The 19,801-nt window shown below is 36.1% G+C and overlaps 2 protein-coding genes across 2 annotated transcripts; one reads left to right on the top strand and one right to left on the bottom strand.

The window, feature by feature from the left end:
• Positions 1-6,240: 6,240 nt before the first annotated feature.
• On the bottom strand, positions 6,241-7,053 carry LOC122076368 (E3 ubiquitin-protein ligase ATL41-like). Its single transcript, XM_042641671.1, has one exon. The coding sequence runs from the start codon at positions 7,051-7,053 to the stop codon at positions 6,241-6,243; it is 813 nt and encodes a 270-aa protein (XP_042497605.1).
• A 3,293-nt stretch (positions 7,054-10,346) lies between these two features.
• LOC122076895 (F-box/kelch-repeat protein At1g51550) lies at positions 10,347-16,344 on the top strand. The gene is made up of 2 exons (XM_042642508.1): positions 10,347-10,964; positions 15,077-16,344. The coding sequence occupies exons 1-2, from the start codon at positions 10,544-10,546 to the stop codon at positions 16,042-16,044; spliced, it is 1,389 nt and encodes a 462-aa protein (XP_042498442.1). The 5' UTR covers positions 10,347-10,543; the 3' UTR covers positions 16,045-16,344.
• Positions 16,345-19,801: the final 3,457 nt, after the last annotated feature.

Genomic DNA, 19,801 nt, shown 5'->3' on the forward strand with positions numbered 1-19,801 from the left:
CCTTTTTCACTTGCAATATATTACACTTTTTTTTCAAATTGATTGGTTCAAACAACTAACAAGTTTTGTCTCATATAATCATCAGGGATATTGTAAATTCAAAAAAGAATAATTTTGTATCAGATCTATATTTATATCAGTATCATATGTTTCAATCAGGTGCCACGCATTTTTTATATTTTTTAATCCTTAGATTGGCTGAGACCGATATCAATCTAATACCGATAAAAAAAATAAATTGCTAAATTTGTGATGATGAATGAGACAAAAAAAAAATAATAATAATAATAATAAATAACCAACATCCCTGATGATTGGATGAGATTAAATAAAAAATATTAATTATAAATAAATAAATTATATCTTTAAGGACACATCAGCTATGTCAATATCCTTGATGATTGGATGAGACAAAACTTGTAAGCGATTTTGTTCAAACCATATTTTAAACCAATCAATATGAAAAAAGTGTAATAAGTTACAAGTGAAAATGAAGGGTAATCTGGGTATTTAAAAAGAGCATGGGAGAAAAATATGTAAAAATCAAAATGCAGAAGAGTATCAATAAAAAAAGTAAAAAGGTAATGGAGTTTTAATAAATATAGGCCAAATGTAGGGGAGTGACAGTAAATTCCCCAATAATCAATTTGGCCATGAGGTAAGGAATAAATAGTTACATCAAAAGAGGCAATGTATATGCCCAAAACCACATACATAACCCATGTCAATTCATGAGGTTTTCTAAATCCATTAATCAAATACACACGAAATCTATCTAGGATCATCTTAGAACCATCATACTCACCGACTATCGATGAATTGATCGGATTAACCAACAAAAGTTAGCTTCAGTCATTATGTATTGAACAGAGGCAAAAGCCTTGTTAATGGTCGAACATTAGTAAAAAGTCATAGTAAACCCGTAGCTACCTGTGCTAAAAATACAAGTAAGAGTAATAATATCCTCTAAACAATAAAGGAAGATAATCTCAATCCAACAAAAGTGTTTCCCTACATAAAACAAAAGAAGTGAATCATAAACCCACCAAATGCAAGTTTACTACAAAAATCAAGAAGAAACCTAAAAGGCTTATTCAATTGAAGGGGTTTCAGTGAGTGGGAGTATTGGGGTGGAATAGTTGTGCATATTTTCCCACCCCAATGGAGTTTAAGACCATTTGTTTGTCTCCAGTACTTTCTTATTCTGTTTCTCCACCCCATTAGCACATGGGACTCTCAAGTTAGAGATTCCCACCCCCATAGTCCCCTCTAAATAAATGGGGCCTAGTAAAATTAAGGACAAGAGGATCCTGCTTCCATGACCATTGTATCAACACGTAGACCAATGCAAGTGTGTAAAGCAATCTTTTTGCACTGCCTATGTTTAGGCATTAATACATGCAAACGGGTAGCTTTCTTTTTTCCGTAAAACTAACATATAAATCTCGCATTTCAGCCATCATCTAGAAAATGGAACAATGTAACAAAGTTTTCTAGGTAAGATATATATAGGAGCCACGCCTAGACATAGAGTGAACAGAATGACCCTTGTGCCCCTTATGGGGGCTCATGTCCTTGTGTCTAGGCATGGCCCTATGACCCACCCAAAAAACACTTGCACTAGAACAATATAGGATTTAGGGCAAGTCGTCTATTAAAGAACCTTAAGAAAACTATGAAACAAAACAAAGAAACTATTCTGACTTTTCTCTAATAACAACCTTTTTCCTGAGCTTGATGTAAAGCAAACTACTAGAGACTATAACAAGCATAACATGGTCAGAAATTACACTAGCTCCCACAACCACATTAGAGCCTCAAAGTCATGTCCAAGTCTTGGTCTTGGTCCAACTGATGGTCCTTGTCAGGATCCTCCAACTCTTTCTCCAATTGATTAAGAAATGATTTTGTATCGTCATTCATAGACTTACTAGTCACAATTGACTCCATACTGTCTTGATCTAGTATTGCATGATGCTGCACAACCTGATCTCTGTTTACCATCAAACCACCAAGTTTAGGAGGTACTGTTTTGTGAGCAAGAGAGAACCTTCTCTTCTTTGTCTCTCTTCTGCACCTTCTCATAAATTCTTCATGCTCTTTCCTCATTTTCTTTATCTCTCTTTTATGGGCCTTTTGGTGGCCACCAAGGGCTTGTCTGGTACTGAACTTCTTGTGACAAAAGTTGCATGACACACTTTCATCATTTTCCTTCCAAGGTTGAGGCCTTGGTGCTCTATGCATTCTTTGACTACTCTCCTCATAACCATATTTGAAGTCCCAACCATGGGAAAGCTGATAAATGCTAGACATGGTGAAAAAATAGGTAGGGTGGGCACATAAACAAAAGAAAATGGATTTAGAGGGTAGGGGCAAAGCACAAGAAGGTATTGTACTAATAGGAATTTATAGTACATTGAGATCTTTCTTTACTATTCTTAGATTATAAATTATCTTTGATGTACAAGATTTATGTGAATCAATATCTAGATTTTTTGCTATTCTTAAAGAGCATAATCTTGTGCATTAAAGTCATGATCTGCAAATCCACCATTTAGGGTAGTTAGGAGAGGGTGATAGAAAAGGGTATAACAAAGGCAACTCTAGATTTTATCACTCACTAAACATATGCACTTAGGAAACCATAATTTTTCAACTAGATGCTTTTTCATATCTTGTGATTGTCAAATCTTTTATATTCATCGAGAAACACTATTGATAAAGACTTAATTGTGAAAAGTGAAAATGGGGGCAAACTAAATTTTTTTTTATATATAGTTAGGCACCAAGGAGAGTTCAACTCATGACATAAACTTTAATAGCATGTTGATCGTTGTTATTAAGAGATCACTTAAATTAAGAGCTTTTGCATTTTAGATATTTAAACACGTGTCATAATTAACTGATGTAAACATATATTTACATTACTTCAAATAATTAGATTCACGATTTTCTAATTATTTGGCCATAGCAAGGGAGAAAAACTTAAGGCCATTTTTTATTTTCCTTCCCAGCTTTCTATACTCTGTGACAATGTTGCTTATGGGGTGTAAGAAAAATCAAGTTTAAGACTAATAAATATCAATCAATTAATTATAATACATACATTATAGAGAAAGTATCAAACTTTTTTTTTTGCTAACGATGGGTATCCAGGCCTTCGGTCTGACTAGTTTCACGGGCCCATAATGACCCCACAACAGCATGGACCAGGTCATACCGGGGTTGAATGAGAACCATTCAACTTTCACTGAAAGCAGTGAAGAACACTAAACACCCCCGTGTGAGTGGCCCAAGGTGTGCCTAGTAGGTGTCGAACTTAGGATGTCCGAGTTTACGACTCGTACCAAATTCATTGCTAACCAATTGTGCTATCCCCTTGGGTTGAAAGTATCAAACATTATTGCTATATCTACTAGAATATGCATAATCTTATTGTTTCTATAAATGAGAATATAAAATAATCTTATAGAAGGTCAAGATACAAATTAATAAAGTTTCTTATGTTTCACAATAACAATACTACACTAAGCTAGCACATATGCTTAAAATTTAAACATACTTTATAAGAAAGATTATCAAATATCACATTAGTTATACATGGTATGTAATATGTTGTAAAAATGTCATTAGAAAAATATTTGTAGGAATCTATTTTTAGCACTAAAATATCTATTCTTGTTATACATAGTAAGGTTGTCACAACTCTATGCAGAATCTAGATCTCAAATACAAAAATAATATTTTACTCTATAAGTAGAAAAAACACCAAAATTTTCAATAATAATTTTATTCTAAGATAAGCTAAAGATGTAGATTTCTCTTGGTTGCTTGATTTTCTAAGATTTTTTTTTTTTTTTTTTTTATATTTATGCATAAAAGATGTTGGCCAAAATATGTAGCCCAAGAGGGGATGAATTGAAAATGCTAAAGATCATATGCATTGATTTCGAGGATGGATACAGACAACTATAATTAAAAAACAAATGGTATAAGTTTGGCACTTTGGATGAATTGACATACTAGCTTGGTCTATCAACCTAACGATCGAGCCTTACTCAATAATGGCTAATGGAATGAAATCTACGACTAAGTTTCGAGTACTTGGTTTATAGAGTTCACTAATTACCTAAAATTATTACAGCCAATGTATAGATATATTGAATGTTGATGATGTGATCTAGGATTTTGATCTTACCATTGGACAGCTGTATTTTAGTCTCTACTTAATAGCTTCCTTCCTTCAAAAAAAAAAAATTGATTACAGAAGTGGTTGATTAATAAAATTTGAAGAGTTGCAATGATTCTCTTGGAAATATGGGGTTCTAAAAAATAAAATGATCATGAAAATGTCTTGCCAACATGACCTAAAGGGTGATGCAAATTATGTTCCTTTTGTGAAAAAAATAAAAAATAGGATAATATCTAACAACTTTAATTGCACCTTTTAAATTAGTCAGCTTTCTATCAGAATAGAATCTTCACCATTTCATACAAGCAAGAATCACCTAGAGCAAAACTATCTTCTTTTAAAAGCACTCCAAAGCTTTTGACCCTTTTGAAGGCATGGAGCATCCTCCATAGTTTTAAACTAGTCATAAAGGGTCCAACCAAAAAATCTCTAGTCGTTAATAATTTATTAATTAAGAAATGAACATGCAAGAAAAAGAAACTAATTAATCTTAAGTTTTGATCACCAAATTTTATCTTCCTATATTTCAATAAAGATCTTTCTTTCTATTTGTGAAGATTCTAGGGTGGAGTTGGTAGAATCCAAAATCTCCTCCAGCTCATATCCATTCACCTCATACTAATCTTAGAAATTAGAATCAGATATTTTTAGAATTTTAGCTTGGATTGAGATATGAATCCAATGAATCTAATGGCTAATTTATGTTTTGTATATGAAATATCTACAACCAAGTACAAGTATCCATGTGACTAGCGCCCAGAACAGGATCTATATGGATTTAACCCATTTCAATACACTCTATGTGTTATCTTATCAATGTAGGGCCTAGGGAGGAGCATATATACACAACCTAACCCCCACATTTTGTGTAGAGGCTATTTTCTTACTCAAACTTGCGAGCAACAGTTATATTGCAACCTTACTATTGCACCAAGACCCACCCTCTAACATAATCTAATGAAATAGTTTCTTTCGATGTGCCAAACAGGGTTAATGAAGTTCATTATGAAAAATCTACGGTCAATTAGGGTTTATTTGTATTGTTTTGATTTCAAATGGAGTTTTGTACCTTAGAAGGGGTTAGTTCCTTCATTGCATTTCATTTGGAAAATCAGCTCTCAGGCTCCTTTGCTGCCAAAACATTTGAAATCGTCTCTACAATCAAGACAATCAAGCCTCGACAAGACCATTGCAAATTAATATATTTTTTCATCAAGATAACATGGAATTTTATTTAGCTAAAACCTCGGTAGTGAAATCTCCACCAGGCCAAAGGTACAATGAGAGGAAGAAAAAGGGTATGTGAAGTTAACCACGAAACATGAGCCAAAAACAAAGAAGATGCCCTAGAGGTGAGACTTTGATGCCTTGACTTAGGTTGCATCTCTTTTGTGTGATTGTCTAATTTGGGGCTTATTGGTCCCTCTTGGGGGTTGTCCTTGAGGGAGCTTTCATTGCCATTTTGTTGTATAATACTCATCTAAATCTCTTTTTTTTTATTCTTTTCAATAATTTGTTATTAGGAAAAAAATAAAAGAAAAAAAAAACTTCCTCTTTTAACCAACGAAGAATATAATAGAAAAATACATTCTCAAACAAACGAGCAAAGAGAGAGAGAGATTGAAAAATTTATAAATAAGAACACTTATGGGTTTATCTAGAAATTAAGAACACAAACAATATGATTTACTAAAATGGTAGACATACAATACAATCATTCTTTTAAACAACGACGGATTTCTTATATGTGACCTTATGGGTTTTTTTTTTTTTTTTTTTAGGCTAAAAATTATCAAATTTAATTGAAAAAAAAAAAAGAGGTAAAAGTAGAGAGAGATACAATCTTAATGACTGGTCATATCCAGACAATACAAAATAATAAATTAATTATAAACCTTAAAAATCCCAACTTTGACAATGCCATCGACCAAAAAAAACCAAGGACCTCACAAATAATCAAGAGAAAAGGTACTGTGATCTTATGGGTATAATAATCTCATGGGTTACTAAGAAATCAAAGCAAATGGAAAGTATGTGTAAGTGTGTCTCTAAGGATTTTCCATTCCATTCGCCGATACCTCAAACGGCTGAATTCTCCTTCCTGATCTCTCTCTCCTACTAAAGATCTTATGAAAGGAGCTCAGTCCTGAGCTTGATTCATCCACCACCTTTGAAGATTGTGCGCTAGAACTCTCTTCTGATGTGCCTTCTGAACTTATTGGTGCCATTGAGTTCAATGGTTCCAATGGTGCTGAAGAAATAGAGGGTGGTGGTGGTGGTACTACTTCATCACCTGTTCCGTGTGACTGGGCCTCTTCAGCGGCCTGCTCTTGCTCGGCCGCCACCGGTGGTGCATGAGGTTCAGCCACCGCACGGCATATAGGGCACGTCGTCTGCGCGCTCAACCACATATCAATGCATTGTGTATGGAAGACATGTAAGCAATTGGGTAGAAGCTTAACAGTTTCTTCTTCTTCTAAAGTACTCAAGCATATCGAACACTCGGCGGTGTCGGCGGCATCGGCGGCGCCGTCAGTGTTGTCCGGTTTTTTGTAGATGAACGTTGGTAATGCGGCGATGACTGATGGGAGTAGGCCAGTTTTAGGTGGTTCAAGTGAGGAGAATTGTTGTTGGGGTCCTCCAATGGCAATGAATAGCTCAGGGATTGGTTGGTCGTCACCGCCGCCGCCGCCGCCGCCACCGCTGCGCCTCCTATAGTGTCGCCGGAGAAGACATCTTCCATAGATGCACCGGAGACTGTGGAGGACGATAATAGTAGTTATAACTAAAAAGACTAAGGCGGCGGCACCATTTATGGTGGTGTTAAAGTTAGTACTTTGGAATCTTATAAAACCAGCCATATGGGTTTGCCAATTGGAACTTATGGTGTGTTTGGTATTTTAAATGACCTTTTTTAGGAATATAATCTAAATTAATTGCGTGATAATTAGATAAAAAAATAATAAATAAATAAATAAGGTTTCGTGTGCCATAAATCTTATATGTCACCATGTATCACGCTTGCTATTTGGAGACCATGGTAAGTGTGTCTTGTGGCTGGTAAAATATTCCATATCAACCTGTATCATGCCTCTTCTATGATAGACCATTTATTTATTTATTTTTATCGTAACTTTAAGGGTTGAAAGCAACACAAAAATCTTCGCCAACGAGGGTCTTTAGGGATTAAGAACCACATTTCTTGAAAATTATCCATTAATCAACTATCAAACAAGTTGGTGAAAACATATTTTGTAATGAGTGAGGTGGTGCGGTGAGCATCGGATGGTTGAGACAAGCTCGAGGTACGTGCCCAAATGCTCTCAACCATTTGATGTTCACTGCACCACTATATTTATTGTAGAAAATAACCGTTTGATTAATTGTTAAGCAAGCATTGTCAAATCGCTAGGCCAAGGACTAGGTGGGTGTGCAATTAAGGAAATTCGAAGTTTCCAACATTGCAAAACTGTGTGAGGTTTGAGGGTGTAAATATGGTATTAAGGTGCGGCCCAATGTATTGGAATATAATCAAGCAGACCCTCGAAGTTTTGAAGGTTCATTGTAGCATTGTATGTATATGTAATTTAAAGAGTTGAAGAGTATGTAAGGAATATATATGAGGTCCATTTTCCCCACAAGAAGAAAAAGAAAAAGAAAAACTTATTTAATGCCACCTTGTTTTGTATATGTGTGTATATTGTATTGGTTCTCACAAAAAAAAAAAATATATTGTATTGGTTATTGGTTATTGGTTATTGGTTTAAGTGGAACAGCAGCACATGGAAGAAAGAAAAAAAAATTCTGCGTCAGCTCTACCATGGTAGGATCCTAATGGATAGCTGAGTCCGGGGAATCTGCACGTACATGAAGAATAAATACTCTTCACATATGTTGGTTAGTTGACATGAGACAGAGGAACCATCTCGTACACTCCTCTTAAAATTTCGTCGTTCGATCCTTATTCTATCTCCCTTTCTTTCACTTATTGGTTTTTATTTTAATAATCATTTATTTTCTCTTTCTTTATTCAACCCTCTCCATTTTTCAAATTTTATTCAATTGCACTTTGAGGATTGCGAATTTGGATCTGCTGTACGTACGTTCATTTGGATATATATGTGTAGATTCAACATTTGCCTATTTTGATTTCATATATATTTCTCTTCACTCTTTTAACGGAAAAAAATGGAACAAGTGTTGGATCTTTCCACATGTATATCCAGTTGTCTAAGTGAACCTATGTGCAGAGGATCCAAAGGGAAGGGCAGAGAAGGGGAAAGGAAGAGGGTAGGGAGTCGGATGGGATGTGCAGAGGTGGAAGCAAAAAAATGCATTGGGGAGATTGCAAATTTGATCCCCTTTTAAGTTGCAGCCGGTTTGAGGGTTTGAATGAACATCATCTCATGGAGGAGAACGGATCTGCTGATGGCGCAGTCAAGAAGCATTATTTTCTCCATAATTTTAATGCTTGGCCAAAAAACAGAGGAAGGAAGCCCACCTTAGCCCATTTCAAATGGAGGGTCACTTTAATACCGAGTGGGTAATGAACTGATTCCGGAGCCAACCCAAGCCCACCTAAACCACCAAATAAATGAAATTTGACACCAAATCAAAAACTTCCTAAATCAAATTTTCCCTTCTTTTTTGTTTTGTTTTGTTTTTTTTTTTTCTTTTTCAGATTCATCCATTTCCCCATCAAAATCATTTCGATTTTGACACATATGTTCTAATGTCACATGGGTTAGAATAATAGAGAGAATATCAGTATAAACCCTATGACTCATTATGTGTGAGGGTGTATGATAGATCTTGCATTATGATGTTTTGTGCGCTTTTTGCTCCCTTATGTTGAATTTATAGTGTAAAATCTACTTTGTCATTAAAATTCATTTAAAATTCCAAACATACTCTTTATTTCTAGATTATCTAGACCACCTAATGATTTTAAATATCGGGAATCGGATTGGTATCAATTTGTGTCAATACTAATCCAGTATCAATCTAGATCAATCAAGTATTGATATTAATCTCAGCCAATATCAATACGATTTGATGGATCCAATAGTGATACTTAGAACCCTGAGAGTTAGGGGTGTCAATCGGTTGGGCCGGGCCAATCTCGGTCAGGCCTAGCTAGGTTTGCGGGCCTATGTCCTTGGACCATGACCTACCTATTTAACGAATGAGTTAGTCTCGGTTGGGTTATGGGCTTTAATCGAGCTTCTCCTAATCGGGTTAATCGACTATAATGGGGCCTTAAATGGTCTTTATTTTTTTTTAGATTTAAGATACATTAATTTATTTTATTAAATCATCAATAATTTTGAAAAGATATTACACTTAATTACAATAAATAATTGTTAAAAAAATATTAATATATATATATATATATATATATCATATTCTATCCAACAAAAAAAAATCAAAATACCTATATAAACGGTCAGGCTAAATGTGTCGGTCCGAGTGGGCTTGTAAACAAGTCGGGCCAGTTGGGAGGCCCATCGGACTTACCTCTTGCACTTTGTACTACCTATTTATAAACGGGTTGGGCTTAGGCCAGACACGTTTATTAATGGAGCCGGTCCAGGTAAAGCCATAAAAGGTATTGGGTTTGATTGGGCTTGGAATTGACACCCTCACCTGAGACCACTACCTCATAAATAAGCATCCAAATGCATTATCTTTCTCCCAAAACTTATTTTGAAAACTCTTGAGAAAGAGCCAAAATGGATTATGAGAATTCAATTTATAGAGACCCTTAGAAATATGGGCCTAGTCGAGACTCAAGACTCAGGACCAGACCAACATCCGTGCATTACATGGATTTAGGGGATGGTATCGATGTCAATATCAATTTGATACTGATTGGGAACAAATCAGATCAGCATGTATCGGTTGATTTTACCATTTTTTTTTTAAATATAATTTTTTTATTATTTTAACCTGAAATGATAAGAGTAACCGACCGAATTCGTCAGGAATTAAGAATCGATTTTAACCGATATAGATAAGATCGATACGACACCGACACTTGAAACTAATATGCCTGGTGGCCCGTTAGCCATCAGGTTCATAGTTGAACAGCTACAAAACTCTTCTCCAATCACGCATCGGTCGTACGGATCAGATACTCCCGACTCCTATTTTATCCCCTATAACGACGATGTCTCTCTCTCTCTCTCTCTCATCATAAGCCCCACCATCATCATCTTCTTCACAGTGGGAAAACAGTAGCAAACGAAGGAACTTGCCTTCTCCTTTACATGAAGCCGCCAACAAAAAAATGTTTCAGTGAGCTACTGAGCTACGGCGGAAGAGCCCAGTTGAAGAACTGAGTTGGTTCTCATGGCAGAGAATTGCTACAGCAGCGATAGCAGCAAAAACAGCAACATTAACAACAAATCCTGCATAACCCACATGGCTTATGATCATCTCATCTCGATTCTTCTTCTTCTTCCAATAGATTCGATCCTTTCTATTGGCATGACTTGCAGGAGATTCAAGTCTCTAGTTTCCTCAGAAGCTCTTTGGGAATCAATCTTCAGGAGAGATTGGGGGAACGATTCTGTGGATGCCCTCTTGTCATATCCGGATATGAAGCATATCTCATGGAAGAAGCTCTATCAGCAGGTTTCTAAATTTGGTTCTGTCTATTGTCATAAATTATCTGCTGTAGATGATGGGATGTGTCCAAGGCCCAGAGCTTCTCACTCGCTTAATTTTGTGTCGGATTGTCTGGTTTTATTTGGTGGAGGTTGTGACGGAGGTTAGATTTTCAGATACTCATCTCCGATTATAGCTATTTTTGCTACTGATTGGGATTCGAGTTGGATTCTAACTTTCTATGTGGGTAGTCTTAATTTATATTTCTTTTTATTTTCTAATGCTTTTGGGATATTTGGCTTTTAAATTATGAATTTGTGTGTCTTCCCCCTTTTTAGAATAGTTTAATTGACTGGTATGTATGGATGTAATTATTATTTTAATTGCCATTTTTCTGTTGGGTTTGGTCGGTTTCTGAGATCAGACCATGTTAAAGGTTAGTTTTATAATACCCTTATCTGAGGTTGGTATTTGGTAGTGATCCTTTGCTTTTTGAAGATCTTGGATCAGAAACAGTTGGGTCTCTATCAATTAATTGGGATTGTTGTCATCTTGAACTTTTTCTATGTTAAGCTGCATGCTTTAATTGTTTGTCCCCAGATGATTTTTTAAAATCTTTGATGATTTATGTTGACTGGTACTACTAATTGTCTATTCCATCATTTCCATGGGTTTCATGCAAAAATATCCTCTCAAACTGCTGGGATGCCCAACTAGACAGCCGATGGCTGGGAGGACCTGGGGCGCTCGCCCATTATGTTGGGGTGTGTGTCCGGGTCCTCCCGATCGTCGTCGGATGCCTGGTTGGGTGCTCAACCGGTTGGAGAGGAGCTGGATCCGTTTCTCACCACTGTTGGTGTCAGCGTTTACTTTTCTGTAGTTTATTCATGACTTGATCATAAAAAATCAGAAACATTGAATTGTAAACTTTGGAACATAAATTTGTTTTCAGTGCTGAAAATGGCTTCTCTATTAAGTATTCCTTTTTCTGGATGATGCATATATTGCCAATAAATGAAAATATGGTTTTTACTAATTTGCAATAGCTTCCATTAGTTTTCTGGTTGCAGCATATGTTGATCCGTAAATGTCTTTGCTCTTGTGAGATGCATTTATGCATTCTTTTGTTAAGAATGTTCTGTTCTAGAATGATGCCCTGTCATGGTACCTTGTGGGATTTATAGATTTCGAAACTTGGAAGTATGTTTCTTCCTCTTTCAATTGGTGAAAGCTTCTCAAATCTGCAGTTGTAGGGTTTAGCTGATTTTTTTATTCTGCTGCAGGCAATAGATGGATTTGGATTGCTCAAAATTGATTACTGTTGAATTACTCAAATCATAGCTGAAAAACATTGGAAGAGTCTAGATCATTGTTTATTCTCTGCAAAATTTAGATATATTTGTTTGGGTTTTGGCATGACTGAATGTCAATTGTGTCATCTCTGTAATGCAAGCTTTGGAAGCTCAGTCTAGATTTGGATTTGTTCTTCAAAAAAGAAAATAAGAGAACTTCATAGCTGAACTAGGCTAAATTAATTTAAACAGGAAAATGAATTAGGCTAAAACCTGTAGGTAAAATTTTGCCTGGACAGACGTGCACGGCTAGATGGTTTCTCTTGATGAGCAGTGTTAGGACTGTCAATTTCAGTCAATTAAATCATGGCCTTTGACAAAGGATCGTACAAGGGAAAAAGCGATTTATACAAAGGAATTGGAACCCCATATGCTATATTGTATATGAAAATCAGGGCCAAAAAAAAAATCAGCTTCATCAACTTACTATGAATCCCCCAGTTACCTCCTTTCACTCTAGACCATGAAATCTCTTTTTCGGACACAGGGAAAAGAGATATCCCACCAATATAAACATTTCTGAAGGGAAAATTAAACAATCTAGGCCAGAAACAATAAAAGCCATCACTGAGACTGTAACCAGAGCTTAGCAATGGACCATTGCCCCCCTCTATGAAGCTTGGGCAAAGCCCAAAAATCAGCACCTAATCATGTTTTTGGAGTAGCCAGTGTTCATGAAATATTGCCTCTCGTATTCTTTTTCACTGAAATCTCAGTCTGGTGAATGGAGGTGGAAGACAGTCTGATCATCTACTCAAACAAGAAAACAAAGAGCTTGCAGAGCTAAGGCCAACGATCCCTGTGAATGGTTACAATATCCTCATCTGACAGTAGTAATGTTCAATAAACTTCTCCGTACAGGAGAAAGAAGATGATTAGAGAAGTGAAGGCCTTTGCTATCAATGGAGAAGATGTGGGAGAGAGAGAGAGAGATTATGTAGAGGAGTTCACAGTCACTGGAGCAATCAAAAATGAATTTTGCTTTGAAAAAACAAATACAGACAAGGAGAGGTCATTGCCTTTGCCATTGGTGGAGAACTGTGGCTTTCAAATGTGGGAAAGAGAAAACCTTCCTGTTAGTTCGCTGTTGTTGGAGAAAATGGGATTTGGCATTTTGGGCTTGCAATGGGAAAAAAAGGAAAAGGTAAATAATACCTTCCACAAGCTGATTGTCACTAGGGAAAATGGGTCATTGGCTAGGTTCATCTGCCCCCTTTCTGGAGCACTATATTTCCAGCATTTCAGTGCTATATCATATCATGATGTCCCTATATAGAAAATGATCCTTATTTAAAGTTTGTTACCTAAGGACACTGAAATCGATGGTCCATTCACTGCTCATCAAGAGATAGCATCTTGACATGCTCATCAGAGAAACTGCACCCTAGCTTCAGGCTTCAGCTGTCATGGAGTCACTGAGATTTTGTGAGGAGCATAGGAATGGTATTTACCCTTGCAGTTTTCTCTTTGACATCATCTAAAAGGCATTCTCCATGAAAGACTTTTTCCATGGGATTTTTCTCATTCCTGCTATATACTTTTTCCTCAACGTCTCAGTCACGTGGATACCATTGTCACGGATAGTCCCACACCTGTTCCACCTAGATGCACTTTTATGGACTTGGAATTTTAGATTCATAACTTACATATGGTTGTGTGAATCAATAAGAAGGTCAAAGATGTCTATTTACAAGTGCGCCTAGGAATACATAATGGATTCTGTAGCTTCTCAGGTGATAAGTCCTCAGAATGTGTTTGAAGTTCCCAGTCAAATATTGTTAGTAATGCACTGGCACACTAAGGTTCTGGCAGAGATGTGCAGACAAGTAATTGGAGCATTCTTTTAGCTAACCCCATGGCTTAGTATGTTCAATGTTAATGACTGAAAAGTAGATTGTTTTATAATTAATAATTGAATAACTCAGAAGTGGTTCTGAACGTTTATTTTATTTCCCTTTCTCTGTCTAATGTAAGCCTATCCTGCAAGTAAATTATTTGCTGTAGATTTTCTCTATGCTTGATGCTCTTGGACCTCATCATGTTTAATCTCTTCTAAAATATTATTTATAATTTTTTAATTTTTTTATTATTTTATTTTTTAATGTATGGTAGAACTTCTGAAAAAGAAAAGAGAAAAACACAAGTAAAATTTTCATTTTAACAATTATGATTTAAGTAAATAGGACTTGGACAAGTCTGCAAACTTACTGATGCTTTAACAGTTCTGGATTCTTTGCCCCTTTGGTTTGCTATTTATCAGCTGCTGGTGAAGCAGGCGCTCTATATAAAATTGAACTATAAGATACTGTGAGTTGGGGCCCCTTTTCTTTTCTTTTCTGTCCTCCTTGCTCATCGACAAAGTGTTGGGCTGGAAGATGCCCAAGAGGCACTGTGTACCTGCAAAAAGGTGAACACACCCTGTTAAAGCTGGCCTGTGGTAGTATCTGAACTACACTTACCAACTGCCCTAGATGGAAATCTTCCCATTTCCTTGAGACTATTTCAGCACTTTTAGCTATTACTTCAACTTTGCAGGCCTGAGTTCTATGACAGTCCTGCCCTTCTCTGCAGTATCTCAGAGCATTTATACCTTGCATGCAGGATTTGGAATTCTCAAATCGCTAGGGAGTCTTGGATTTCTGAAGGCAAAATATTTGCACAACACCTATGGCGTTTTATTCCTTGTTGGGACCTAACATTAAAATGATTTGGTCTGGCTTTAGAAACATTGATCTTCCATTTAGAGGCACAGCATAACTTCATCGAGAAGAATCTGAAAGAAAAAATCGAACTTAATAATAACTTCAAGCTTGACAATAAGATGGTTCTCTTCCTGTTGGCTGTGTCATAACCTTGATGTGAACTACTTCCTGACTGTTCTGTATGACATTTCCTTTTGAATCTGAGATCTTTTCTTTTGTAGGGCGCCATCTCGATGACAATTGGGTGGCATATATAGGTAATGAATTTAGGAGAATCCTGAGGTGGCAGAAGATCAATTCAGGCATCCCAAGCGGACGGTTTGGACAGACATGTGCTGTTGTTGGAAATGCGCTTGTCCTCTTTGGTGGGATCAATGACCATGGGATCCGTCAGAGTGATACATGGCTGGGGCACATTGTCCGTGATGAGACACTAGGAATCAGACTATCATGGAGGCTTCTTGATGTGGGTTCCCACGCACCTGCTCCTCGTGGAGCCCATGCTGAATGTTGTGTTGGTGATGATAGGATGGTGATCCATGGAGGGATTGGATTAGGTGGCCTTAGATTGAATGACACATGGCTATTGGATATCCCCAATGGTGCAAGATCTGCAACATGGTATCAGATTGCGGCCCACCCTTCACCTCCTGCTCGTTCAGGGCATACATTGACTTACATTGGGAGTTCCTGCATTGTTCTCTTTGGAGGAAGGGGAATGGGTTATGAGGTGCTCAATGATGTCTGGCTATTGGATTTTGGGGAAGAATATCCTAAGTGGGTGCAGCTAACATATGAATCTTCTAACGTACCAGAAGGTGTGCCTCTCCCACGGGTTGGTCACTCAGCTACACTCATCTTAGGAGGCAAAGTGTTGATTTATGGGGGTGAAGACTCATATAGGCACAGGAAATGCGATTTTTGGGTGTTGGACGTTAGTGCAATCCCATCTGTTAAAATCCATTCCAGTACTTTGAACTCAAAGAGACTACAGAAAAGAATGTGGAGGAGGTTGAAGGTAGAAGGTCATCAACCCGGCTGCAGATCATTCCATAGGGCCTGCACTGATCGTTCTGGGCGTTATGTTTTTATTTCTGGTGGTATGGTGGATGGACTGATTCAGCCTGCTGAGTCATCAGGTTTGAGATTTGATGGGGAGCTCTATCTTGTTGAGCTTGTGCTTCAATAAAGGTAATGTAACTGAGATGGGATCACCTTACATAGTCTGTTGTAGATGATAGAACTGTTATGTAGCTCATTACCAGGGTCAGAAGTCTGAATAAAAATAATTTTCAAGGGGACATCTTGCCGAGCCTTTGCTTCGGCTGTGGAAAGAAATTAGGGTATGTGCTTATATGTACCTAAGATGATATTACCTTTTTAGATTGAATCCTTGTATGCAGAGTCTACTGTAAATAGTGCTTCTGTTTGTCTAGCTCAGTATCAGGTGTATATGGCCAGAATAAGAGTAGATTTACTTGTTAATTTCTGTTCAGTGTGTTGATGTTTCTGTTATTTTTGTTTCCATTATACACTCTTGACATTTTGTGACCTAGGTATGTATGTATTCTTCTTATGGTTATATCACTGTGCGACATGTGAATTGGTTGAGTTGCTCATTAGTTGGGATATGAGAAAAGATTAATTCTGCTCAGAGTATGAAGAGAGTTTATTTGTGCCATTTGAAACATGTTAGACTGGTTAGCTAGATGTGACATATGTAACTGATCTGATGTTAAACCCAAAGAGATGCTTCCAACTCAGACTTGGGGAAATGAAGCACCAGTATTTGAAACCCAGACCAGAGTCACCAGACTGGACAGTTGAACAGGTCAAACCGGTTGAACCATCAGCTGATTACATCTTCAGGTCAGTTCCCTTATTGAGCCAGACTGCCATAGACAACTTGGGACAGAGTCACAGAGTTAGAACATTCAGTTTGGGTTTAATGAGTGATGGTTTGATTTGGAATCTTGTTTTGTTTAATAATATTTATTTATTTTTATCATTAGTTGGCTATTAAAAAAAAAATTTTTTTTTTTTTGGTATGATTTAACAATCTTATTATTGGTAGAAAATCATATCCTATTTTGAAGTTGTAAAAACTTCCCTTAATTTGATGAATATATTAGCTTTGGTAGTTCTAAAATTTTGAATTTTGAAACTCTTTTCACCTCTTTTTTAGCTACTAGTCTATATTTAATGAGATATTTGGTATGTGAATCCTAAGGTTAACTACAAATCTTAGTTAGATAGGGTAGTCATACGCTGTTCATTAGGATCTATTCTTGGATTATTAGAAAGTATCACAGAATTTAGGCTTCCTTTGATTGGATTTCTAATTTCAATTTCAGATTGATTTCTTAAATAAGTCAATAAATAATTTTTCATCAAGAAATTAAAATTGTTTGGTTGCATCAGTTATAAATATTTCAAGAATAAAAAACTCATTTTTAGTTAAAATTGGAAATTATTTCTATGAATAATGATAATAATAATAATAATAATAATAATAATAATAATAATAATTTCAATCCTGCCATCTCCCCCTCCCCCTCCTTGACAGATAAGAAATGGGATTTTATTTCTCAGGAAATGAGAAAATTACAATCCATAGGATAGAATAACAAAAATGGATGGGGGCCCAAAGAAACCCATACAGGGGACTAAGCAGTTGGATGATAGAATGAGAAATTTTCTTCATGACAGAAGGAGAATTGGTTTTCCTTGTAAAGGGATATCTCCCGGCCAACCCTCAAGCATGGTTTTAAAAATAGAATCGGATAGGTCAGGATTGCCCAGATTGGATTGGTGTTGCTGGAGATCGATTTCTGATATCGATCCAGTGGTAATGTATAAAGGTAAATAGTCCAAAATACTGACAAAAAAAAAAAGAAGATCAAATCTGCTGTCTGATCTCAATCGATACTGATATCGATTAAGACTGATCCAAGTTTTAAAACCTTGTCCTCAATACTGGATAAACCCAAAGAAGTCCTTGCCAACCTTTTAGCCTATGCTTTAGCAAAAGCAAGAGCTTGAGAAACACGCAGTTACATGCAGGTCTAAACCATCCTAGAAGAGAGAGAGAGAGAGAGAGAGAGAGAGAGAGAGAGAGAGAGTCTAGAGTAAAGGGGTCACTGAGGATTTGTTATACGGGATAGGTATTGTTGCGTGCATCAGGAGTTTACCCTTGAGTCTGAACCCTAAAATTAGGCAGGTTCGAAGGGTTCCTCCTTAGCACAAAAAACAAAAGGGGTCATTGTGAAATTTTCACTTATTTCGATTTTTTGTGTTTTTCCATAATTGGTCTTATCTTCAATTATACAATCCAAGGTCTAGAGCTAAACCTATGTTGGGTTGGCTTTTTGTTAAATGGTATTGTTTTCGAGCCAAATAAGGTATCAACAAGGTTAAAAACCCATAATTTGACACAGGATTGGTTGATGTTGATTCCAATTTGAATTGGATCAAAATAACTTGGCATCAATCAGAACCAATTTGAACCCTAAATTTGGAAATCCAAAAGAACAGAAAAATTCCCGCGTATCTAAAATTTTTTGAAATTTTTGTATTCAAATGAATGCAGATCTTGCTACAAGAGGTAATTTGCATGGATTTTTCTGCTTTTTTTTTTTTGATACCCAAGGTGTCCGGATCTTTGACTCGATTAATCCCAGGGATCATAGGATCGGGTCAGTCCGAGATGGAAAATGTCGTGCAATGGCCCCAATAAGTTAAGTGCAATGGCGAAGGTTTGATCATGATACCTTGCTTCCTGAGGCGGAGTACCATGTCCCCTCTAAGCCAACTGCACTAACCCCTTGAGGGGGTTTTTTTCCTTGCTATTTTCCTAACTTAAGAAAAGAAAAATAGCCAAACAACAAAAAAAAAAAAAAAAATGAGGATCAAAGAGCATTCATGACTAAATCCAAAATAAATTGATACAAGAGATAAATTTCTTTAATTTTTTACTATTTTATAAACGATAATAAGATAAAAATGGAAAAGAAAGAATAAAGATCAAAGACCATTCATGATCAATTCTAAAATAGATTATACTAATCTGACATGTTCTGATCCGATTTTGAATTATTATCGTATCAAATTTTGTAAGTTTTTGGTTGATGAAAAATTATATATATCTGCAACCCATTTCAATTGATCAAAAGAAAAGAAATTGATGTAACAACGCGGGAAAAAGATTGCCACACTACTTGTGTTTCCCTCTCATATTACTTTTTAATTATTTTATCACTTGTTTTGAAAATACGGGTCTCATATGGACGATACCTTTTCGAGGATACTCATCAATGTAACGTGTAGATTCCTCCACACACTACTAGCAACATGGGGAACTATCTCCCATAACATAATTAGTTTTTTAATTTGGATCCATTTTCTAAAGATAGTTTGACTTCCAAGTTATTTTTCTTTTGGGCAGTTAGTCACGGTTGAATTTCACCAATATAGCCCATTGTAGTTTCCATTTATGAAATATGAGAACGATGTAAATTTATTGCAATAGCTCGAAAATAGGATGGGTTGTATGTTTCAGAATAGGATTTGGCTTTCAAAATTAACAAAATATGTCTATGAATAGAGATGGACAACTACTATTTTAACCCCAATTTTGTAATCAAAACTAACAATAGTTTTATAGGGTACTTAATAATGTAGCCATAGAGGCTATGGAAAAGGAACAGTATATCGTCAAGTCGGATATAGCATGTATGAAGCCTTAATTTTATATTCTTTGTTTCTTAATAATAATAAAAAAATATATTAATATCAAGAATGAATGATTAATGACATAATTATTTAAGGAGAAGGAAGTACACGTGGTCTCCCAATCAATTTTCATGCATTTTTTAGATTTAGGCTATGTTTGGTAGCCAAGAGAAAAAAAAAAGAAAAAAGAAAAAAGAATCTAGACAATAAAAGAA

Source organism: Macadamia integrifolia, chromosome 4 (assembly GCF_013358625.1).
Source record: "Macadamia integrifolia cultivar HAES 741 chromosome 4, SCU_Mint_v3, whole genome shotgun sequence".
NCBI classification, from domain to species: domain Eukaryota; kingdom Viridiplantae; phylum Streptophyta; class Magnoliopsida; order Proteales; family Proteaceae; genus Macadamia; species Macadamia integrifolia.